The 25138-nt window shown below is 39.3% G+C and overlaps 3 protein-coding genes across 4 annotated transcripts; 1 reads left to right on the top strand and 2 right to left on the bottom strand.

The window, feature by feature from the left end:
- The first annotated feature begins 282 nt into the window (after positions 1–282).
- Positions 283–7483, top strand: LOC147181129 (nucleotide sugar transporter SLC35D2-like). Its single transcript, XM_086079099.1, has 13 exons — positions 283–520; positions 868–901; positions 1002–1088; positions 1169–1236; positions 2033–2104; positions 2191–2259; positions 5063–5165; positions 5252–5344; positions 5456–5523; positions 5598–5676; positions 5748–5830; positions 7144–7196; positions 7286–7483. Exons 1-13 carry the CDS (start codon positions 336–338, stop codon positions 7294–7296), a joined length of 1005 nt encoding a protein of 334 aa, XP_085935225.1. The 5' UTR covers positions 283–335; the 3' UTR covers positions 7297–7483.
- On the bottom strand, positions 7482–17628 carry mier1b (mesoderm induction early response 1b, transcriptional regulator). Of its 2 annotated transcripts, none has more exons than XM_086079076.1 (13): positions 17551–17628; positions 16860–16884; positions 15543–15691; positions 15272–15454; positions 13193–13343; positions 13043–13110; positions 12887–12959; positions 12644–12795; positions 12046–12127; positions 11869–11963; positions 11419–11546; positions 8991–9118; positions 7482–8907 (listed from the first exon to the last, which is right to left on the bottom strand). In XM_086079076.1, exons 1-13 carry the CDS (start codon positions 17557–17559, stop codon positions 8600–8602), a joined length of 1551 nt encoding a protein of 516 aa, XP_085935202.1. In that variant the 5' UTR covers positions 17560–17628; the 3' UTR covers positions 7482–8599. The 2 variants fall into 2 exon arrangements, with proteins under 2 accessions (XP_085935202.1, XP_085935213.1); XM_086079087.1 differs by having other exon boundaries at positions 11419–11465.
- Positions 17629–21402: 3774 nt separating this feature from the next.
- On the bottom strand, positions 21403–24348 carry LOC147181127 (dynein light chain Tctex-type 5-A-like). The gene is made up of 4 exons (XM_086084764.1): positions 23928–24348; positions 23727–23806; positions 21924–22048; positions 21403–21834 (listed from the first exon to the last, which is right to left on the bottom strand). Exons 1-4 carry the CDS (start codon positions 24032–24034, stop codon positions 21631–21633), a joined length of 516 nt encoding a protein of 171 aa, XP_085940890.1. The 5' UTR covers positions 24035–24348; the 3' UTR covers positions 21403–21630.
- Positions 24349–25138: the final 790 nt, after the last annotated feature.

The raw sequence follows: 25138 nt of genomic DNA, 5'->3' as shown, positions 1-25138 counted from the left end.
GGGCATTAAAACAACTTAACTTTCATCAGCAATAAAATAAATTCCATGGCTTTTTTAATCTTTACAAATATCAAAGATTTTAACCACAAACGTAACTCATTCAACCAATGATTACAACAAGGTTTTGTTTTGAAAAATCTAGATTTGTGTATAAAATATTTCCCTAATATCAGCAACCATTAATAACAAACATTGCGCCAAGATGGTAACCATCTTTTCATTTCCGCTTTCGTCGCAAGCACCATTCGTTCCGCTGTCTACTGCGCATGCCCACTAGAGCGCGCAGCTTTCCGCTTGACAAGTCTCCCAGCATCAAAGCGAGTGCATTTGAAACTATGACAGAGCCGCAGAAACGTCGACGTAGATTGTCACTTGCAGCTGAAGGAGCATCCCCACAAGCCAACAACAACAATTTGGATGTCGGCTCCACGGTGCTTCCCAAATTGCTGGCTGCAGGTTTTTACGGAGTCAGTTCCTTTCTCATCGTCGTTGTAAACAAAAGTGTCCTAAGCAGCTACAGGTAAAGTACAAAGTACGAGAGTGCGTAATTGCCTCGGTGTGGACGTGCGTTTGCTTTCAAAGTTTGAGAGAGAGAACGTATGTATTGGAAAAGGGCCATACTGCAACAAACTTAACCAGAGCCCTCCCGCAAACAGGGAAAAAATAAAAGTGAATAAAATGTTCCGGAAAAATACGTAATGTAATGATTATTTTTATTTTATTTTTTTTAATTGTAAATGAGTTAGCCAATTATTTAACACAATAATTACAAATTATTAAATGTACTACTGTACAGTTTATAGTATTTACAACCGATGAATTAGTTTGTATGTGTCAATATTCATTCGTTCATAACATTTATTACAGATTTCCATCATCAACATGTGTTGGGATTGGACAAGTGAGTACTTCCTGTGCATCACTAATAATAATAATAATGCATTCGATTTTGGTCATGTGAACAGCTTTGTTTACTTTGCCCCACTTCATTTATTTGGCAGATGCTGGCAACAGTCGTGGTTCTGAGGGTTGGCAAAATGTTGGGTGTCATTTCATTTCCAGATGTGGACTCAAGTATACCACGCAAGGTGAGGTGTAAATATCAGATTGTGATCGAGTGTAGAAGAAAAAAAGACTTCATGAAGGTAACCTGTTATTGGTCTTGCAGATATTTCCACTGCCTCTATTCCATGCTGGGAATCAGATATCCGGACTGTTTGGGACTCAGAGACTCAAGTTGGTTTCTAAGAATTAGGCTCTGTTTTCAGCAAGCGATACAGTTTTGTTCTATTTACTCTTTATTGCTTCCGCTGTAGGGCAGCACGGTGCAGAGGTTCAGGGGTTCAAATCTTATCTCGTGTGGGTTTTTTCATGTTCTCCTTGTGCTTATGTGCATAAAAAAAAAAAAAATGCAGTGAATATTAAAAAAATTCTGCCCATATTTAAATTAGGACCCAAGCCATTTTAGTTCTAGTTTAACCTTCCAACAGTGAGGGAAATCAACAAAAATCCAAAAAGTCCAATTTGAAAATGTTGTTTTTGGGGGGGGCAAGATTAAGAAGCAAGATCTATCCGTTTTTATCCATTTCGGGGCGGCCATTTTGCCACTTGCTGTCGACTGTAAACGACATCAGAGTTGCTCAGGGCTCAGGTAACGACCAATCACAGCTCACCTGTTTTCTGAAGCTGAGCTGTGATTGGTTGTTACCTAGCGACCCGAGCAACTGTGATGTCATTTTCACTCGAGGCAATATGGCTGCCTTCTGATATAGATCAAAACTACTGCTTAACAACCGATCACGGCTCAGCTTCAGAAAACAGGTGAACCGTGATTGGTCGTTACCCGAGCCCTGATTTTGCTGCTATATTCGTATTCCACAAGCGGAATGCAGAGTTTAGGCATACAACAAATTATTGTAAAGAACATTTTTGGATTGACTTCATTTAATTGTGGTTAATCTGAACTGTACCACTCTGTGGAGTATCACGACACAAGGCAGTTTTTGTTACACTCTTGTTCTTCCTGTATTAGTTTGCCCATGTTTACCGTTCTGAGGAGGTTCAGCATTCTCTTCACAATGCTGTGTGAAGGCATCTTGCTAAGGCAAGTCTCGTTCGATTCCCAATAATGTCACTGTGCCAACAATCCAGCACAACTTTCGCTTTGCTTTTTTTTTTTTTTTTCATCAGAAAGACATACTCGACTGCAATCAAAACCACCGTGTTTACTATGATCTTCGGTGCTTTGATAGCCGCCAGGTGAGTTCACAACGTGAGTACACCCCGCACATTTTTGTGAATATTGGGTTTATAGGCGTTTTCCCTCCCTGATGTCATGTGACTCATTAGTGGTCTCGGCTATTAATTGGAAAATAGGATAAATGATGTGTTATTGCCATCCATCCATTTACTACCGCTTATCCAGGGTCGGGTTGCGGGGGCAGCAGCTTTAGGAGGGAAGCCCAGACTTCCCTCTCCCCAGCCACTTCGACCAGCTCCTCCGACGGGATCCCAAGGCGTTTCTATGTCAGCCGGGAGACATAGTCTCTCCAGCGTGTCCTGGGTCGTCCTTAGGGCCTCCCGCCGGTGGAACACACTCCAGGGAGGCGTCCAGGAGGCATCCGAATCAGATGTCCCAGCCACCTCGGCTGGTTCCTCTCAACTAGGAGCAGCAGCGGCTCGACTTTGAGTCCCTCCTGGATGACCGAGCTTCTCACGCTATCTCTAAGGGAGAGCGGAGGAAACTAATTTCGGCCGCTTGTATCCGGGATCTCGTTCTTTCTGTCACGACCCACAGCTCGTGACCATAGGTGAGGGTAGGAACGTAGATCGACCGGTAAATCGAGAGCTTTGCCTTTCGGCTCAGCTCCTCCTTCACCACGACGAACCGATACAGAGTCCGCATCACTGCAGACGCTGCACCGATCCGCCTGTCGATCTCCCGCTCCCTTCTGCCATCACTCGTGAACAAGACCCCAAGATATTTGAACTCCTCCACTTGGGGCAGAATCTCATCCCCGACCCGGAGAGAGCACGGCACTCTTTTCCAACTGAGGACCATGGTCTCGGATTTGGAGGTGCTGATCCTCATCCCAACCGCTTCACACTCGGCTGTGAAACGCTCTAGTGAGAGTTGGAGATCACGGTTTGATGAAGCCAACAGCACCACATCATCTGCAAAGAGCAGAGATGCAATGTGGAGGTCACCAAACCGGACCCCCTAAACACTTCGGCTGCGCCTAGAAATTCTGTCCATAAGAGTTATGAACAGAATCGGTGACAAAGGGCAGCCTTGGCGGAGTCCAACCCTCACAGGAAACGAATCCGACTTACTGCCGGCAATGCGGACCAAACTCTGACACCGGTCGTACACGGACCGAACAGCCCGTATTAGGGGGCTCGGTACCTCGTACTCCCAAAACACCCCCCACATGACCCCCCGAGGTACCCGGTCGAACGCCTTCTCCAAATCCACAAAACACATGTAGACTGGTTGGGCGAACTCCTCCCATGTCCGAGTTTTTGCCTCAGCGACCGCCAAAGCCGCATTCCGCTTGGCCAGTCAGTACCTGTCAGCTGCCTCCGGAGTCCCACAGGCCAAAAAGGCCCAATAGGACTCCTTCTTCAGCTTGACGGCATCCCTTACCAGCGGGTTTGAGGATTGCTGCCACGACAGGCACAGGCCACCTTACGGCCACAGCTCCGATCGGCCGCCTCAACAATGGAAGCGCGGAACATGGTCCACTCTGACTCAATTTTCCCTGCTTCCCTCGGGATAAGGGAGAAGTTCTGCCGTAGGTGGGCGTTGAAATTCTTTCTGACAAGGGATTCTGCCAGATGTTCCCAGCAAACCCTCACAATTCGTTTGGGTTTACTAGGTCTGACCGGCATCTTCCCCCGCCAAGAGCTATTTAGAGCTGCACCGCACACAAAAATATGCCAATACTTTGCCATTCATTTTCTTCTACCTTACGTCTTTAGTTTTGGGATTTATTTAATTTTATTTTTTGGGTTGTTTTTTGTTGTCTTCTTTTTTTGGAAACATTTTTTGGCTATTTTTTGACAAATTTGTCTGCCTTTTTTTGCAGACTTTTGTGGGCATTTTATGGTCATTTTCAAGATTACTTCTTTTGTTTTTCGACATTTTATAGTTATAGTTGTATAGTTTTTAAACCTTTTCTTTTCTGGTTTTTAAAAATACGTTTTCAGACTTTTTTGTGGCAATTTTGTGTACATTTTATGGTAATTTTCGGGATTTCTTCTTTTGTTTTTGGATATTTTACAGTTACTTTTTTAACATTTTCTTTTCTGCCTTTTCAAAGAAAAAAATTCTGACTTTTTTGGGCAATTCCCCCAAAAATATTTTGGGGTAATTTTCTGACTTTTGTTCTTGGACAGTTTAGGTTACTCTTTGAACATATTCTTTTCTGCTTTTTTTTCTTTTCTACCTTTTTTTTTTTAATTCAATAAAAAAAAAAATAATAATCATTTATTTTTTTCTTACATTGGGCTCAAACCTATGACCCTGAGTTTAAGAGGCTAGTGGTCTACCGACTGAGCTAACTAGGATCTTAAAATTCAATTCTATAACATTTTGGGCAATTTCATGGATATTTTATGGTAAATTTCTGCGTTTTCTCTTCATTTTTGGACATTTTTAGGTAGTTTTTACAAACGTGTTCATCTTTTCCTGGCAACTTCAAAATTTGGATTTGATATTTTATGAATATTTAATATATATATATTTTTGATCTAAATCAATAATTAATTTGAAGAATATTCTGTCTAAAAAATACAAATAAATGTGTAAAATAAAAATAAAGTTAATCTCCAATTTATTTCTTAACTCATAAACGGTGATAAGATGTTTAGAAATGATTGGCTGTCTGTGGAGTTATTTTGAAGGGACAGCACATTTACAAGCTTTACATTCAATTCCTTTACATTGTGTCAAAGTGTCTTTTTTTGTGCTGTCCCATGACAACACTGAATCAAATATTGCCAAAGTATGAGTGTACTCACTTGTGAGATACTGACTGTGCTTGATCCGTGCGTTTGGTAGCACCGACCTCGCGTTTGACCTTGAGGGCTACACATTCATAATGCTGAACAACGTGCTTACAGCAGCCAGTGGTGCTTACATGAAGCAGAAACTGGACGGCAAGGTGAGAAGAGCTGCTCACAACATCTTCATTTATTCATGTATTTTCTTTTTTTCCGGATTGGAACTCATTGCGGCTTTTTTTTACAGGATCTGGGCAAATTTGGACTTCTCTACTACAACGCTCTGATCATGATTTTACCCACTGTGGCATACGCGTACTACACCGGAGACTTGAAAATGGTGATGGTTGTTGTTTTTTAACTTTACAATAAGAGTACCATTAGTAAGGCTTTAAGTCCTTGGCATAAATATAAACGGCTCTTTTGTTGAGACATTCCTTGTATGTTTTAGAGTTTGGAGTATGACGGATGGTCCGACCAGCTGTTTGTTGCGCAGTTTGTCCTCTCCTGTGTTATGGGGTAACTTTTGACAGCACACTATGAATGGACCGTACCTCCGACACTCGTCTAAGTCGTCATTTATCCCTCCCCAGATTCATTTTAATGTACTCCATCATGCTGTGCACACAGTACAACTCTGCGCTCACCACCTCCATTGTGGGCTGCATCAAGGTAAGCCAGTTGATTCTCAGTGTCATCATTAGAATTGCACAATTGACCGTTGCTGTGGTTGTTTGTTGCAGAATATTCTGGTGACCTACATTGGAATGGTCTTGGGTGGAGACTACATTTTTTCCTGGACGAATTTTATTGGTTTGAACATAAGGTAAGACGGCAGTACCAAGCTATTGAAATTGTGAAGCGAGGTAGAGGAGAAGTCAACCCCCCCAAATTCTTGACAATAATATGTTCTATGCAGTACCACTAGTATACATTCTGGTTAATATTGCATTAGTGGAATATGAGTTTTAAGCAGTAAAATCCAGTAGTCTTTATCAATATCAGAAGGCGGCCATTTTGCCACTTGCTGTCGAGTGAAAATGACATCACAGTTGCTCAGGTCTCAGGTAACAACCAATCACAGCTTCAGAAAACAGGTGAGCTCTGATTGGTCGTTGCCTGAGCAACTGTGATGTCATCTTCAGTCGACAGCAAGTGGGTAAAATGGCCGCCCCCTGAGATGGATAAAAACGGCTGCCTTTTTTTCAGATTTAGAGAAATATTAGGTCAAAAAAATTCTACAACACACTACACTATTCCAAACACGGTATTTGGATTATTATTGTGTTTGGGAAATGCGAGTAAAGAGACAAAATCCAGTTGTTTTTATCCATCTCAGGGAGCGGCCATTTTGCCGCTTGCTTGTCGACTGAATTATTTATTTTTTGTCATTCATTTCAGAACGTCAACTCAACCCCCATCTAGGATACACACACCATATCAAGGTCAAAGTGGGTTATTATGGCTCACAATCAAGTGTCTTATAAACCTAGATTGCTGTGAAAAAGTTTAAAATTGGAAAAATTGTGGCCTCACACCCTCATTTGCTAATTACTCCAAACATCAGCAAAGGTTTCCCAGGCCTTAAAATGGACATGTACTGTAATCAGAAATCAAGGATAATAGTTTAACTTTTGTTCAAGTGACTGTTGGAAGGGGTTTGGTGTCAATTAAATGCTTTTAAATGCAATTAAATGAGGTGACTACGTCATGCGGAACCAGTGACGTAGTCGTAGGACAAACAGCTAAATTGAGTTTATCCCAGTGTTACCTGAAGATGGCGCCAAACAGACGCTTTTTGCCCCCAATTCAAGCTCGAAACAAACATGCACTAAAATGTCAAAGTAATAACCAGGACATGTAGACAGCATTTGTAGACACCAGTTTATCAGCAAAAAAAAGTTGATTTGGTGTTGAGTTATCCTTTAATTTAAGTTTATAACTCTTAAAATGGAAACGCTTCGCACTGCGTAATAGACTAAAAGGGTTTCACTTTCTGAAATGAGCGACAAAAACATTTTTTTAGATGGACCTGTTTATCGTTTTTGATTGGTAAAAATGGGACAATACAATCGCTTTGCTTCTGCTGAAATTTGTTGAGCTGGATTGTGTTATTTTGTCATTTTTGTGTCTCCAAAGCATTGCAGGGAGCCTCGTGTATTCCTTTATCACCTTCACACGGGAGCAAACAAGTAAGGACGTTTTAAGTATTTCATCACGTGCAATGGTGCATTTCTATGGTTCAGTACACTAACTCAACATTTTTACATACTTTCAACAGAAAAGTCGTGATTCTCAACAGACCTACTCCGGAGAAGACACCCATCAAATTTCAACTTTATTATGAAGTGCCTTCGGTGTACGATTATACTTTGACTTATTACGCATGTGGTCATATTAACTCCGTGTTGTGATTTATATTTTTTATATTGAAGCAGGTCCCTAGCTTTATCAAATATAACCAATTATTTTATATGTATGATGCAGTCTTTTTTTATTTATTTAAGTCATTTACAGGGTTTGAACAAAACATCAAAAACAAGACCGGCTGGACGAATGTGCTTTGAGATGAAATGGTCTTAATCTGGAGTGCAGACTGAAACAATTTAAGAGGCAACTTCATCGAATTGGTGGAGTAGTTGAAAGATGTCATAAGCTAAGATCAACCTGGTGCGTATAACTGTACGTAGTGTTGCCACCACAATGACTTTCAAAAGTGTTGGTTAAACCTAGCAACTCTTAAGACCCAACTTAAAATACTTTGAAATGGATTAAAAGTCAAACGAGGAAAAAATTGGAATGGCTCCTATTTAAATGACATATTTCAGAGCAACACAGGCAACGTGCTTCCGAGGAAAGCATAGAAAGAAAACAAACTGATGAAAACTATTTCAAAATGTACCAATGGATATAAGAAATCTATACAAAGCTTAGAAATCACTGACATTCTGCCTAGTAAAAAGAAAATGTCAAGCAAAGAAGCCCATTCTGAAAATTCCAAAAAGCGGACATCTCCTACATGCGTTACAATACAGGACATCACTGATGTCAGCGGCTTGACACAAACAAACCTGTGGTGGTTTATTTCTCCCAGTAAAAATGTCATTCTGCTGCTGCTGCGTGTTGCTGCTGCTTCTCAACCACAGAAATGTACAATGAAAGTGCAACTAAAGTGAACTAGCAACATTACCAGCTTGCCTATGCTGAGTGTGCTCCATCGAGGCAACTTTGAGCACAAAGTCATTTTCAACTCTCTGCTGTTCACAAATGTTCAAATGGCTTGAAAAGCAAAAACCCATCATAGACTTTTTTTCTTGTTAAAAAATATAAATATCTTGTGTAAAAAAATATTAATGGGAATCGTTTTCTTTTTTTTCTTTGAGTACAAATAGAAAAAGAGAGATTCTTTGCAAAACGCTGTCAGTCAGTCAAGTAATTACAGACGACGGTTAAACAAGTCCGGAGCTACATGGATGGGCTGGAGAGGCGTCCAAATCTTTCTCCTGCTGGAGGATCAACGGCATTTTTGGTTGACTCATCTGACCCCTTTTCAACAGAGAAAATCAGCAATCCCTGCAACACAAATTCAGAGTCTTCAATTCTCCTGTGTTCTGGTAGGTTCCACTTCACTTTGGGCCAAAGGCTCCGTCTCCATCTTGAACCTCTTGGCCGGCCTGTCATGCAGCACGGCCGTGTCTCTTTGGTCTGTGGGAGGTTCTGGAGAACCGTTTTGCTCGTGACTGGGGGAGCTGGGGTGGCTGCATCCGTTGGAGTTGTTGTCTGACGTGGGAAGGGCGCCGTCGCCTGAGGGACCGTTGGACTGAACGGGCTCAGGTTTCACTTGGTTTACTGGGACAATATGGGTACCATCTCCAACATGACTGGAACTGTGGCCTGCAATACCTGTCGCAAAAAAAAAAGAAAAGCACATTGAATAAGAAGTTTCCGAATATTTAGAGCAGGCGCGGGCAACACGCTGAGCTCACCATTGTGACCGCTGCTGTCTTCCCTTTCCGAGTGGCTGGCGCTGCTGCTGGACGTGGTGGGAGGGGGCGACGCCGCCCTGCTGGAGGCCACGCTCTCCGTCTCGTCCAATAATCTGTCCATGTAGTCTCTGATGGCACACAGCGACGTAAAGGCACGTTACACACGTCGTCTCAGACTGGCAACGCCAAGTCTCTGTAGTGAGACCAGTTTAGGGCTGATTTGCTATACGGCGCATCCGCAAAGCATTCACAAGGCGTCACTTTTTCGACGTCCTAGAAATGGATTTAATTCACATAAATACCCCATAATGGTATGACGGCGTTTTAGGGCCATGTATGAATATATATATATTTTTTAGAGGGGTCGCAATATTCAGAGAAAAAAAAAATTTGCAAGTTGAAAATTTGCTAGAAAAAAACTCATACATTTGCGAGTTTATGCAGTGTATGACGAGTAATGTTTAAATTAACTCATTCACTCGCAGCCATTTTCACTGAAGCAACCCCCTTCGCTCCTGGCTGTTTTACTGAATTTTGACTGGCTTTGCAAGGCCTACAGAGAATATTGTGTTCTATTGCTATAAAAACACGGAATCTACCAAAAGAAAGGTTCTCTTCTTTTATCGGGGGGAAAAAAAGTGTATTTCTATTTGTTTCCGCTTTGCAGCAATTAGCATTAGAATATAGCTAAGTATCATCATTATTCACAAATCTGATTAAAACAGTGGGGAAAGAGCTTTTTGCAACATGGCCCTGGTTGATCTCATATACTCTGCTGCCACCCGCTGGACGTTTTTGTAATAACTACCATTGCTTCAAGCATTTTCTACAGTTCAGAGGCTGCATCAAAGCCTTCTCTATGCTCTAGCTTAAAAAAACAAAAACATAAATACATTTTTGGGACCATGTTAATAATTAAAATAGAACGTATTTCTACGTTTTTGGGAGCAAACGAGTTAAGAATAAATCTGTCTCCATCCTGCCTTTTCATTTTATAAACAGTGTTCCATTACCCACCAACAAATCCTCATGTTAGACTATCTACGCTACATGTATTTGTCGTAAGTTTCTGAGTTTTGTCTCTCAAATTTGCCACTTTATAAAGTCCCCAACAAATTTCACAAGTTTTCTCTGAATATTACCCCAATTCTGAAAAAACCCCGACATGTATATATATATATATATATATATATATATATATATATATATATATATATATATATATATATATATATATATATATATATATATATATATATATATATATATATGTGGCCCTAATACGTCGTCGTATAATAGCAATGTGAGAAATTACATTTTTTTTCTCGAATGTATTAAAAATAAACACCTTAATCACATGTATAGTGGAACCATAACTTATTGAGTTTGTCACATGAACAAGGTCGTAACTCAATTTATTCATTGTTCAAATAAATGTTCCCATTGAAATTCCATTAATCTGTTGCTACGGTTACAAAAAAAAGTTGTACTTTTTATTTCTTTTGGAGGTGTGGGGTGAATGAATTTTATTTTCAGATAAAAGCCCAAGTGTGTAGCCCTTAGCGCCATCTAGTGGTCGAAGAACAGTATTTAGAAGCAGGCAGGAGCACGCACTCTACGGTGGCTTAGAGAGACCACATTTCGCAAACCTACCACCAATCCTTATTTTGCGTGAGTAAACGAGCATCTGGGTGAGCGACGGCGACTTGGCAGTCGTTGTGAAGCCCGGCGAGCAACGGCAAAAGACCGAACGAGCCGGAAATAACCAGAGCGGCTAACGGGAGTTAGTCGGAGCCATAGGCTGGAGTGGCTAACATGAGCGGCTTGCAGGAGGAGCTAGTAAAAAAAAGCTAGTAAAAGCTTGCGAGAGCAAATCAGAAGGCATTAAGCGACGGGAACCCGAATCACGGGAGTCAGTGACAACCACCTGCAGGCCCCAGATGTGGAAGGTAAGCGGCGGTTGACCCATTGGGTCCGACACTTGATACAAGCACCAAGCGGGCTAACTACATTTGCGAAGTTGTCCTTTGGGCATCGGTAGCAGGAAGATGGCGGCGAAACATGACAGCTCTAGTAAGGTGATGCTACAGCCATGGAATATAATTAGTGATTACTAGACCTATGATTATATATATATATATATAAAAAAAAAACACGTTTATGCGATACAACGTATTTTTTTGCATACTATTGACAGTCTGTTTTTAAAATGAATGAATTATTAGTTCACCAATAGATGGCGCTAGGGATCACTGACCGTCCCTTTAAGGCTGTATCATAACAAAATGTGGGGGAAACTTAAAACACTGTGTGGACTTTGTGTATGCACTGCTTTGGCTTGCTTGCACTTCTGGTTGGACCGCAAACCAACACCCATTGTGTGAGTACATTTAGACAGAGAGGAAAGGGGGAAAAAAAAAACACTTACGTGACACCAGGATGAAGGTTGTATTTCCTTTTTCCAAGTCTGGTTTGCTGTGCAAAGAAATCATAACGCTCAGACTTCTTCCACATGTAATAAAAGGCCACACATTCTCCTACAGACCTAGTTCTCACCTGAAAGATTTAATGCAGCGGACATGAAATAGCCATTATTACCATCGTCAACACAATATACACAAGGAGACAAACAAAACTTTAACTGTGACATTCGTGTCGAGCTTATCAAATCTATTCGGTGATTTGATTGTGACTTCGGCCTTCTGGCATCAGCTTATTTCCTTTTTGTTCATAGAATTGTAACTTAAGATTTATAATTGTGTAATGGGTTTCAATAAGTGATGACATATTTGTGTTGTATTTTCAAACAACTGTAGTCATTTGTTATGGCTCATCATCAAGTATGAGCAGAAAGAAAACATTCAGTCGTTCCGCTTACCTTGTTGGCCTGTATTAAATGAAAGTCTTTCCCATAGGATTTTAGTCCTTGTTCAAAATTTCTACATTCTTCTTCAGTCCAGACAGAAAGCTCCTCTGTAAAAACGACAGCATCAACACTCAAATGTACAAACTTGCCGTCCAAATATGAACTTCTTTGTTGGAGGCGAGAGTTTACCTCTGGCTGCTTTTACATTAAACCGAAGTCTTCTTAAAGCTTCCTCTGTGTCAAAGTCACATTTCACAAGTTCATATAATGCCTGGAGAAAAACAGATTTTTTTTAATTTGCCATACGAAAAAAATGAAGTTAAAGGGGAAAATTGACAATAGCATGTTCTATGCAACCCCACTAGTCTATAAATACAGTATTTTGGTTAATATTGCTAAGCAGCTAAATCCAGTAGTTTTTATCTATATCAGAAGGCGGCCATTTTGCCACTTGCTGTCGAGTGAAAATGACATCACAGTTGCTCGGTCACAGGTAACAACCAATGACAGCTCAGCTTCAGAAAACAGGTGAGCTGTGAATGGTCGTTTCCCGAGCAACTGTGATGTCATCTTCCGTCGACAGCAAGTGGCAAAATGGCCGCCCCCTGAGATGGATAAAAACGGCTGGATTTAGCTGCATAACTCATATTCCACAAATGTAATATTAATCAGAATGTCTTGTATTAGACCAGTGAAGTCACATTTAATATATTATTGTCAAGAAATGTTTAAGGTTGACATCCCCTTTAAGTGATGTTGTTGGGCTCGGGCGCTGTGCAGGTCTGACCTGTTCATTGTCCTTAATGTGGGATCCTTCCGGGATGGCGTCGACTCCCTTCTCTTCTCCCGTACGTCTTGATGCCTCGATCAAGAACGCTACCACTTTGTTTTCAGGTATACACTCCGGGTTCCACAAGAGTTGGTCATCATTTTCATAAACTAAAGACATTAGGAGAAAGAAGCAGGATTGAGAATCAGTGCGCTGCAATCCCTTCGACTCATTTTTAGTTTGCATTTTTTACAGCTTTACCTTTTTCATTGTCTTTATATTTACATAAGCCAATGGGGGTTTCTGCCTGATACATAGAACCCACCATGATCTCCTGTTGGATGTTGAGACAAGATCGTTTAAAATACGGGTTAGAGAGACGAGAAACAGAAGTGGTCAAGAAGAATTACGAAATACCTTTTTCCAGTCTTCAGATGGAACATAATCTTCATCTTCATCGGACTCCTCTTCTCCATCGTTATTACCTGACACACAGCATCACATTTCATGACATAACGGCAAGTGATTCATTTGAAGAGCAAGAGATGTGATGCAACAACAACATACTTTCAAAGTACTTGTGTTTCTGTGGACGAATAAGTTCGGATGTGCCGAGGCCCCGAACGGAACGTGTGCGGCACTCCGTGGTCATCGGGGCCTCCTCCTCCTCCTCCTCCTCCTCCTCCTCCTGTGCTGTCGAGACCTTTAAGCCGTCATCCTGAAATTACACATGAAGGCACACACTCAGCACCTTTGCAGTACTTTCATCAAATTACGAACATAGTGAAGTGCTTGTCCAAAACACATCTCGCTCTGCCTCCAACTGGTCTCAGGGGTCTGCAACCTGCGGCTCTGGAGCCACATGTGGCTCTTTAGTCCCTCTACTGTGGATCTCTTAAAAAAAAAAAAATTAAAGTTGCTTTTTTTTCCACATATATAGATTTTTTAGTTTTAGATCAAATATTCTTTAAATAAATTATCGAGATAAAAATTAATAATTAAATATTTAAAAAATGTCAGAGTCTAAATTTTTTATCTATCAGAAAGAGAGATAAAAGGTAGATGAAAATGTTTTTTTAAAATTACCTAAAAATGTCTAAAAAGTGACTATAAAATGCCCCAAAAGGGAGGGAAAATTGGAAAAAATTTCAATGATTTTGCTAAAAACGTCAGAGAATTCAGTTTAAATAAAAGGCAGAAAAGAAAACGTTCAAAAAGTAACCATAAAATGTAAAAAAAACAAAAAAGGAAATAAGAAAGCCAGAAAATTGGAATTGCCAAAAAAAGGGCTGAAAATGTATTTATATATTTAAAAAAAAAAAAAAAAAGAAAGAAAAGAAAAGAAAAGAAAACGTTTAAAATGTAACTATAAAATATCCAAAAACAAAAGAAGAAATCACGAAAATTACTATAAAATGTCAAAAAAAAATATTTGACAAAAAAAAAAACAACAACACACACACAAAATTTATAGCAAAAAAGGCAGAAAAAAATCTAAAAGTGGAAGACGAAATGTAGAAGAAAAGTAATCTCAGAACATTGGATGTTCCATTTTTCTGTTATGGTGCAGCTCTAACAGCAAATTTCCGTTTTCCGTACTGCCGCCGCAAGGAATAGAAAGCATTTGAGTCCGCGTGTCAATTCACACCAGCTGCAGTGCGTTGCGTATACGGTGCAGAACAGATGCGGCGCTGCAGAAGGTTTCCGCAAGTGTTTTATTTTTTCCGGACACCGCATGCGCATTTTCATGAAGCTGAAGAAATGACACGAGCTGGACAGGAAGCCAAGCGTCGGCATCAAGGTAGATCCGGTATATTTCAAAATAAAACCGTTTGCGAACAAATTTTTTGGGAGGGAGGGAAGCTAGCTAACTACATAGCATGACATGAGTCGGACATTTAAGAGAGAAAAAAACGAGCTCAGAATCAATTAAACATGACAAAATAGCACAATTTAAACACAAAACGTACTTACCCATGGCAGAAGTCCCAGAAATAATGTTCAAAAGGATATTGATCATGTGACAACAGGCAAGTGTGGCTATTGTTTACCAATAGGACTCTACATACACGGTTGTTATCGCGTGAACTCCACTGTTGCGCAGTCGGTGTAAATTGGACGTCATGCCAAGTCAAGTTTATTTATATAGCCCTTAATCACAATAGTCTCAAAGGGCTTCACACACCCTAATTAGCTCTTGAGCCGTCTGTACATTCGACTAACACTAACACACGTTTTCCTTCATCATAATCTTCAAATGTTTTGTGGATCCAGACAGATGTTTTGGGTTATTTATTTGGCCTAAAATGGCTCTTTTGACAGTAAAGGTCGCTGACCCCGGGTCCCAGTTAAGTCCGCAACATTCGCAGGAGCCCGGGTCCAATATGTAATCATTGGAAATGTATATATATATATATATATATATATATATATATATATATATATATATATATATGCAAGAGGAATTTTGTTTCTAATCCAAAAAGCTGGGTATATTTCTCAATTTTTTTGATGAGTTAAAAGGATATCATATGATGGCGTTACATGCATTTAAAAGTCAGTTTTCTTTAGTCAATGTAAATAACATTTGAGGCGTAAAAAATATTAACGCTGTGTTGCCAAGATACTCCAGACACATCAACACACCTCATTTATTTTTAGCTCGCCAGTGCCTCTGCTGCTTTCGTCATTGTCCAGCTCATCATCCTCATCCTCTTCTTCATCCTCTTCTTCCTGTTCATCCTCCTCCTCCTCTTCATCCTCATCTGGTGGCGGAGCACCCCCATAACCATAAAGATTTAGGAGCTCATGAATGGGCATTTCTCCTTCCTAATAAGAGAGGGAGGTAAGAATATCTTGTTTGTGAGACACAAAGCAGTAAAAAAAAAAAGAAGATCTAAGCAATCTGTAAACTTACACGTGCAAGATCTTCAATCTCATTGGCATTGGCTTCATCAGCTGCCTCCAACATTTCCTCCTCCTCCATTGTACGTTCATCATCAAAATCATGGACAAGCATGTCTGCTGATGGGTCGAAGTCCTGGTCAACGGAACCCGCTGAGCCCCCTACAAAAGCGTTATATCAAATGCAGTAACCACATTTAATAATAAAGATGGATGAACAACATTTTTGAGTGACATCAGATCGAAGCAACTCAGTGGTGTCAAGGTAGACATTATAGATATTATTCTCTCCGACTTTGCGACTTGGACCTCCCAGTTTGATTACGGTACTGTTCCAGTGTACTTTTCCTGGTCAGAGGTCAGAATACTCCAACTTTCAACTTTTCTGCAATGCAGTACATGTACGCGGTTTTTACTACCTGTTGTCTCACCAGTACATGTAAGCGAGCCAGAGATGGTAATAACGTGTAAGACCCTCGTTCTCCGTGGTCAAAGAGTCTCCACAACTTGCTACCACAGAACTCAATTGTGCCTGTCAACAGCTCTACGTGCTTACTCTCTAGTTTCAATGACCAGGTGGAAGTCTTACAGTGTTGTCTGCCATGGAGTGGTGAATTGTTGCAACTTAAAGCTGATCAGATGCGGTAAGGGAAGCATTTTTGTTAACGCTCAAAAATGAATCAAGACACACAGAGTTGGCACGAACCAGCTGGCCATCCCTGACAGTGTGCCAACTTGATGACTTTCTCGCTAAATCTGGCAACTTTCCAAAGCCTCTTGGCGACAAATTTTTTTGTCAAAAGCGACCGTTTTAGTGACTTTTTCTGGTGCATTTTAAAGTTTGTTTTTTTTACTCACTTTTTGCCTCTTCCACATTATTCCTCTCTAATTCAGCGTCCATTACTATTACATGGTCAGGTATGCAAATTACCAGTAGGCAATGATGTCTTCTAGCAAGTTTTAGGCCAAACATTAGCTACTTTCCTTACTGGCGAGTTGGCAACACTGATCCCTGATATTGACAAACAACCATTCACAAATATGACGACTATGAACAATTTGGAAGAATAAACAGGTACATTCTTGGAATGTGAGAGTAAGCCGGACTACTTCAGGGGCAAACAGGCAAACGCCGCATAGTTAGGCCAGGGCACAAATTTGGACATAAGCGTCCAAATGTGAATAAATGTCTTACTGAATCATCATTAATGCATTCAATAAATTAAGGAATCATTAACACCTTAGCCATCACATCTGCACATTACTTTTCTATTTGCAAAATGCAAGTGTGACTAACAAATGTGATGACGTAAAAATGAACGTTACATACCTGGGCTCGAATTCCCAAGGGAGGACTGCAAGAAAAAACAAATTTATAAGCAATAGCTTTAAGAGAAACAGCACAAGCATTAATAAAACAATGAATAAGCAGCCTTTTGCCAAACGACAGTCCACAAAAAAGCGCGCCTACAACTGTAACTACTTCCTGCTGCTGGGAATTTAAATTTGACTTTATTTGATACAAAAAACACACACACACACACAGCCGTAGTTGTGGCGCACTGCTTCTGGTAAACGGTCCGCGTTCGTTTACTTAACTAAACTACAGTAAAACTGTAAATTGTACGCTAATTCGAATTAAATAGCAAGCTAACCCTTTCAAGTTACGCGTGGTAACAACAGCACGTACTAAAAGGCAGACGAAATCGCCACTAAAACGCACATTCACAAGACACCCCGGCCGGCAATACATTGGCTTCAAATAGCAAATACAAAAAAGGAATTGTTGATGAACAAAACCGCAAAGTCGCTAACGCCGCAGCTAACGCTAGCCAAATCTGAAGTTTACTAAACATGCTAATATAAGAACAAATTGTAACTATCTACGAAAGCAAGCAACGCGCTGAGGATCTCATATGTTCAGGATGTATAAAAAACACGACGCATAAAAGCGGCTGAACGCATTAGCTTTGGCTAGACATATTTGGGTATTTTCCCGATTATTTACTTCACTTTCTTACCTCCGCCATGTTTGCAATCCTGCAGGGTCACGCGAGTACCCGGATGAAGAACCCCGCCCACCTGAACTCCACCAGGACGAACGTCGTTCGTTTGTTGTTCGTTACTTGATTCGTCGTACGGACGACTGAGTAACTGCTCTGCCATTGTGTGCGTGTGTGTGTGTGGACGGAGGACCACGCGTCATTTTCTTGTCACAAAAGAAACAAAGACCTTAATTACTGTAAAGGTCACAATTTACTTCAAATTGTATGTAAATGCTCAATTTTGATTAATAAAAATTTTATATTCACAGTTGTCCCAACCAAGACTAATTTAGTTGTTTTTTCCCTATTCTTTTCACAAGTTATTGTATTTACTATGATGTATTCCTATTACTGTGCATGATCAAAACATTTTTGGGGGGAAAATAACAATAATTGAAATTCACTGCATCTCTGCCTGTGTTTACATTATGTTTATATGAGCATAATCCCAAATCAAAAATCACACTGAACTTGATTTACACAACATTCCAAGTAATACAATACGAATTTAAAGAAAAAAAGGTGTCATGCTTCTGGACCACGAATGTCCGTCCATACCTTTTCCGCCGAGGGCCACATTCAGAAGTTATTATCAATTGAGAAACTTGTACCAATACAATTGTTCAATATATTTTAGGGCGGCATTTTAATCTGTGTAAAAATGGAAGAACATGTGAAATTTTCATGCAGCTTTTCTTGCTAAAAGAAATACAAACAAACCCATTTAGTAAGAAACATGGCCGACACACTTGATCAACTTTAGTGGGCCACAAAAAATGATGTTCCTGGGCTTCTTCTTTTTTTTTTACATTCAAAATGCAGTCTTTGAGATTTAAGAATTGCATTGCGATAATTTTTTCATCTCTATTTGAAAACACCTCAGCATACTAACAAACATCCTATGAAAGGGCAAACGTTCAAAACAACATTGTAATTGCGCATCATTTCCTTCAATCTTAATCTTTGACAATATTTATATCTGCCTTCCGCCCCCCACCCCCCTCATGAGTCACTACAATTTAATCACCTGCAAATGCAAGTGTCCTTTCTCAGAATCTGAGATTGTGTTCATGATAGTATCCACAAACTCTTCTATGTTGCTATTTATCAAGCCAGGAATACTTCAAGTGCACCATTAAGGCAACCCTTTCCTTAATCTATGGCACTAAAAGCCCTGCAATTATCTCTCCTTGATTATTTACAAAATGTTATGCTCTTAAAGTTCTTATGCAAGATGACGCTACTTCCTGAAGGTGTCTGTGTAACATCAAGTAAATAAAAGGGCTGATCGGGGCAGCCATTTTTCATGAGAATCAGCAACAGCGCATCATGAGATCCGTCCTCCCGTTGGCGATGCTGCTGTGCATGTGCTGTGCAGCACAGGGTCAGGTGCTGGCCAGCACAAATGCACTACGGCTCTGTGGCCGGGCGTTGCTGCGGGCGGTGGTCTTCACTTGCGGGGGGTCCAGGTGGAAACGACTGACGGGAGACGCTTTCACAGATGGTCAGTTGGCGTATCGGCTACTCTTTGCAACAAGTTCGGGATAGTCGGCTTTCGGATGATGATTCAGAATGAGACTGATCAGATGTCAGCATCAAATTTACAGGGGGGATTAACTTGGCCTTGTTGAACTTTGAATGCAAATTTCCAACTGCTCAGTGTTTCAGTACTTTTTGCTGTTTTCTCCTGTTATTAATTTTGTTGTTTAACTCCTTGTCAGAGAACAGCAAGTTGTGCAAAAACTACCGACATATTGAACAATTTGACATGTAAAATTGTTATTTAAATTTGTGGCGCCTAGATTTATTGAGCTATTCAACCCCCAATAGTCAAAACATGGATGATTCCAAGAAATGTTTTGAAGAAAACAGAGCGGTTGTTGCCGCCGGGCACAATGCCAGGATTTGTTCTCTCCTGGGCCGTATGTGGGGGGCCTGACAAAATAATTGATTTTCATAACTTCACTTATGGTTCTCGTTTTTTTTTCAGTTAAAGCATAACACATACAACTATTTGTCAATTTAAGAAATTGTGTAATAAAAACATTTTTGCTAAATGTACTAGGGAGGAATAATAAAACAGTGGTTGAAAGTACAATTTTTGTTAAGGCATTTACGAATAATGAGTTTAAGTAATAAGTGAGATAAAACGGGATAGGACTAGATAAGCAGTTGCTTCATCCTATTCCATTTTGAACAGTTAAGTTTTTTCTTTTGTAAATGAGTTTCTTTGGAAGTCATTATTATTATTGATGGAGAACGAAAACATTTATATTTCATCCTTGTTTTGTGGAATAACTTAAATGTCTCTGTTATTTATTTATTTATTTTACACAATTGTCAAATTATGCTATTTTGCTATTATTTTCCACTTCTTCAAACAAGAGTAAGAAAACCTAGAGAAAAAAATATTGTGAATTTAGAACAGATTAATCGTTAGCTAACTAGTGAAGTCATGTGATTAATTACAATTAAAAATGTTAATCGCCTGACGGGCCTAATAAAAAAAAAAAAAAGGGCATTTAATCGTAATTAATCGCATGATAATTTTATATCTGTTATAAATGTACAATAAAAAAATTCTAGGTTTTCATAAAAATCTAAATGAAATGGAAAAAAATAATAATACTTCACATGAATTGTTGACGTCTATAGTCGTCAATGGCAGTGAATGAGTTAATATAAATGGCGTTTTAGCTGAATTTGGTCCCCCAAAAAATCAACAAAATAAAATAAGAGTGAGCACAGCGCATTGGCAAAATCTTAAACCAAACGATACAGGGGTAGCACAAACGTGGAAGCAAGAAATTGGATAGGAACATAATGGCTACTTGTAAACATCTTAATGTGTTTAACTAACAGTGTGTAATCTTTAGCGCCATCTCGTGGTAAAATAATAATTAATTCAATTTTAAGACCCATGATTGATTTTAGTAATATGCAAAAAATGTGCGCGTCACTTGCATGCGGTTAATGCTACGCCCTACATGAAGTACATTAAAAACCAACAGCTTACAATCGTGTGAAAATGAAGTTTAAAGGTAGCTTTAAATAGTAGTTTAGATACATGATTCTCAAAAACCTATTAAAGGGATACTTGACTCACTGAGCCATTTTCAACAGTAAGAAGATTTCGTCTATAATTTAAAAAAATATATTAACAATTAATACCTTTAAAAACAGATTTAGCTACTTTGCCCCTTTCCATGTTTCTTTCCACCAACACACCTGATTCATGGTCAAGATTGTTATCAGACTTCTGCAAAGCTTGCTGATGTGCTGATAATTAGATTCAGCTGCATTGAAGGAGGGAGACATGGAAAACAAGCTTGATAGGGGCTCTCGAGGACCGGACATGGGCACCACTGCTTTAAAGTAACATGCGGTGTGCCTCAAGGTTCCATTTGAGGTCTTTTCTTGTTTCATTTATATATTTTGTTCAAGAGCAAAAATCACATTAACCAGGTCAAATAAATATTATAGTTGGCCATTATTTTCCAAATATACAGTATATTTTAAATTGATAAGCGAAACAGTCCATTTTTAATTGAAGTTGAGCGCTGACTGCATGCTGCAATAAAATGAGTATGCAATGAAATGATTTCTGTCGCAGACAGCCCGAAATGGCCGTCAAAAAAAACAAAAAAAACATTCAACCATTTAATGTTGCCGGCTGGTTCGAAAGGTTTACGCTACATTTGAGGTTGATTCTGAAATGACATCCGAAACACGGACTCTTTCTAAATAGTGTTGGTAAAAAAGTCCCAACTTGATCATTGGTTTGAAAATGTTTCAGCAGGCAGCGGGGCCCCAAACTTCCTCAAGACAACAAACGCAGTGCCGGTGATGGCTCAATATCGACGTGACCAAGACCAGGCCTTGGTAGCGGTGTGCTGTCAGAAAGGCTGTCGAAGGAGTGACCTCTCTATGCTCTGCTAGTTGGGCGCCATCACTTGACACAGGAATTCATTCGTAATGAAACCATCGCTGATTTCTAGCCACAAATAAAAGACTGAATATTGGTTACGCCTTTTATCTTTGTTCAACAGTCTCGCTTCACTCAAAGTAAACAGCATAGACACTGGCTACGCCATACAGAGAAGTGTTCTTGAAAGACCACGACGCAAAGGTGTCATTTGACGGGTCCCACAGACAGCGGCTGCTGATCTGCATGCTCTGCCCGGCGAGCTGGCCAATGTGAACCAAGACGACCAGCTTGTATCTTCGGATCACGAGCTCCTTAGCGCGGGCTCGTATCACCTGAGGGAGGACATCCGAAATAATCAGCCTGGACACTCAGCGGGGAGACCGATTGGGCTTGTTGTGATGACTTCCTCGTAGGTGCTTACCTCACATAGGGTTTTAGTCATTTGCCGTGACCTTTCCACTTCATATTCTTCTTCTTCGAGATAGTTTGTGAGTACATCCTTCAGTATTTCCAAAATAGCAGGGGTAGGGAAGCGTTTGCGAGGTCCTGTTATGAGAACACAGAAATTATGAACAGATGAATTCATGTTGTAATGTGAGTTAAAATGGTGCTTTTATTAACTCATTCACTGCCATTGACGGCTATAGACGTCAAAAATTCATTTAAACTATTTCTCTTAGTTTTACATTTTTTTCCCACTTTTGTTAACAAGAGTATGAAATCTTTTATTGTACATTTGGAACAGATATCAAATTTGTTAACTAGTGAAGTCATGCGATTAATTATGATTAAAAAATTTAATCGCCTCAGTTCTTTTCTTAAAAAAAAAAGATTATTAAAAAAAATTACAATTACTTTTTTTTTTTAAAGAAGAAGAAAAGACAAAATTAGAAGTCAGGCGATTAAAATTGTTCGTAATTAATCGCATGACTTCACTAATTAACTCACGATTAATCCAAAATTTTGTATCTGTTCTAAATGTGCAATATTTTTTTCTCTAGGTTCTATACTCTTGTTAACAAAAGTGGAAAAAAATGTTTAACTAAAAGAAATAGTTCAAATGAATTTTTGACGTCTATAGTCGTCAATGGCAGTGAATGAGTTAAGTTTAATTGCAAATGAAATGTAAAATACAAAATGATCTATTTTGGATTTAAGGGGAGGTCAAGTTAAACATTTTCCTTTCAATAGTATGTTCTATGCGCCCACACTAGTTTAAATACGGCAATCTGATTAATATCGCGTGTGTGGAGTATGAATTGGGCAGCAAAATTCACCCATTTTTATCCATCTCAGGGGGCGGCCATTTTGCCACTTGTTGTCGACTGCAAATGACATCACAGTGCCTAAAAGCTCAGGTAACGATCAATCGTCGTGTGACATTCGCTAGCTGAGTCGTGATTGGTCATTACCTGAGCCCTGAGTAAATGTGATGTAATCTTCAGTTGACAGCAAGTGACAATATGGCCGCCCCCTGAGATGGATAAAAAGGGGTGGATTTTGCTGCTTAAATCTTATTCCACAAACATACTATTAACCACAATACCGTGTTTAGACTAGTGGTGCCATTTAGAACATATATTGTAAGGATTTTTTATTTTTTTTACTTGACTTCAACCACATAGCTTTGCCTTGTAGTCTGCTAGCTTAATGCGATTACAAATTTAGTTAATTAAATATTCTTATTTACACTCATGTCACCATATTACTGATCAACGGATAAAAGTGAGCAACAGAAGTTTGTCAGCAACATAAAATATTCAAGAACAATAAATAAATTAAAAAAAGTTCTGGTTGTACAAGAATGATTCAATGGAAAATTTACTTACACTATCTCAAATTTTGGGACAACATGCCACCATTTAGGGGTAGTCTGGAGCTACAGGCCTATATAAACAGTATATTACTGCTTTTCTTAAAAATAAATGAATAAAGAAAGAAAGAAAGAAAGAAAGAAAGAAAGAAAGAAAGAAAGAAAGAAAGAAAGAAAGAAAGAAAAAGAAAATGTAGTTCTAATTCAATTTTTTTAATGATATTGGTGGATAAAATTGCTTCTGCAACTAGCATGAGTGATTTTTTTCAATTTTTTTTACATGTGTGCTTTACTGCAAGTTATTATACATCAACACAAAATCAGAAAGTCAATGTTATTTAAATCGATAGATAGGCCTACTAATGATGCCATGTTTTTTGGTCAGATGGGTGGTTATTTATGTAAATTCACCAAGCTGGTAGGTGTTCTCAAGTGTGACAACCATCCGTTCATCATGATGTTCCTCTATGCAGGACACGTTGCTTAAAGAGCTGAAAGACAGATTAGAATTGGAAGTCTCAGAAAAGGTATCTTTATATCGTTAACAGCAGTTTCAACAGGACATTAATGATAGAAAAAAAGTTTTGTAAGGATAGAAGGGTGTCGACTCACTCCTTGGTCTTGCCAACCGTGTTTTTGACTCCGTGACTTCCCTCCGAAGGCACCCTGCTGGTCTTCTTGTCTCTTCTGACAGATTTATCTTTATGCGCCTCAGACATTTTCTCAAGGCAATGAGCTCAAATTCCAAAGAAAACATACAGAGGGAAAAAAGTGACAAAAAAACAAACAACAAACGATCTTACATTTCAAATCAGCACGTTCGCATTTATGGCCATCTTTCTATTTGTAAACCGACACTTTTAAATCAAAAAACAAAACGCGGTAGGAGTCCAACAGGCGTTTTACAGTTAGGCGTCGTCATGACAACTGCAACTTGGGGGCGGAGCTTCCTTTACAGAAGGTAGATTTATGTTTGTTTTTTAGCTGTATATTTTCCTGCACCCAAAATGAAAAAAAATGTAAGCGTTACACGTGTTTGTTATTCATTTTTAATAAATACTACAAAACATACAGAATGTCATAAATGAATGAAAATGTCGCATTTGTAACCAACGTGGTTGCGTCATTACCGTAACGCTTGGTGACGCTGCGCATCTACTTGATGACCACGGATGATTAGACGCACGTAAACATGTAGCCTCCTCCATGTTCATTTAAAATTACGTAAGCATTCATTTATTTACTCTTTTACATGACATGAAAAATGTTCATTGTTCACAAAATATGGTAATTGGTTTTATAACTATATTTTATCCTTGACTCATGATAAATATAGTTTATATTATTTCAGGCTGCTTGTGTTACCAAACTGTTCTTAAGTCATGATAATTTTATTATTGTGAGCAAGTACAAATGACGGATTTTTAATTCTTACATGTCGCCGTTTCTAAAAGAGGACATTTTTCTGAACTACTTTTTTTTTAAGTGAAAATTGAGAGTATACCCACTTCTCCAGAGACCACTACGCAACTGAAATATAGGGATATTGGGCCATTGAGTGAAATTTAGGATGACCCTCTGGTCTAAACATTTGAAAGCGCATGCCCAATTGTTCAATGTTTCAAATCAATACAGTACTTGTAGACCAATTGCTGTTCTCTAAGGATCTGACCAGCAAAATTCACAACAAGATCAACAGTATGTGGCCTTGCATATACAGTATCTTTGTTTGTTTGTTTTGGACATGTGCATTCAAATCTGGTTCTCCTGTAAAGGATATAGTGCAAAGCCCAAATATCCCTTCCTTTTTGGGAGCATTAAAA

The sequence above is a fragment of the Leptonotus elevatus genome, chromosome 1 (genome assembly GCF_054856555.1).
Source record: "Leptonotus elevatus isolate MCC_2025b chromosome 1, RoL_Lele_1.0, whole genome shotgun sequence".
NCBI classification, from domain to species: Eukaryota; Metazoa; Chordata; class Actinopteri; order Syngnathiformes; family Syngnathidae; genus Leptonotus; species Leptonotus elevatus.
The sequence above is the reverse complement of the archived record's forward strand: the minus strand, read 5'-3'. Positions and strand labels throughout refer to the sequence as shown.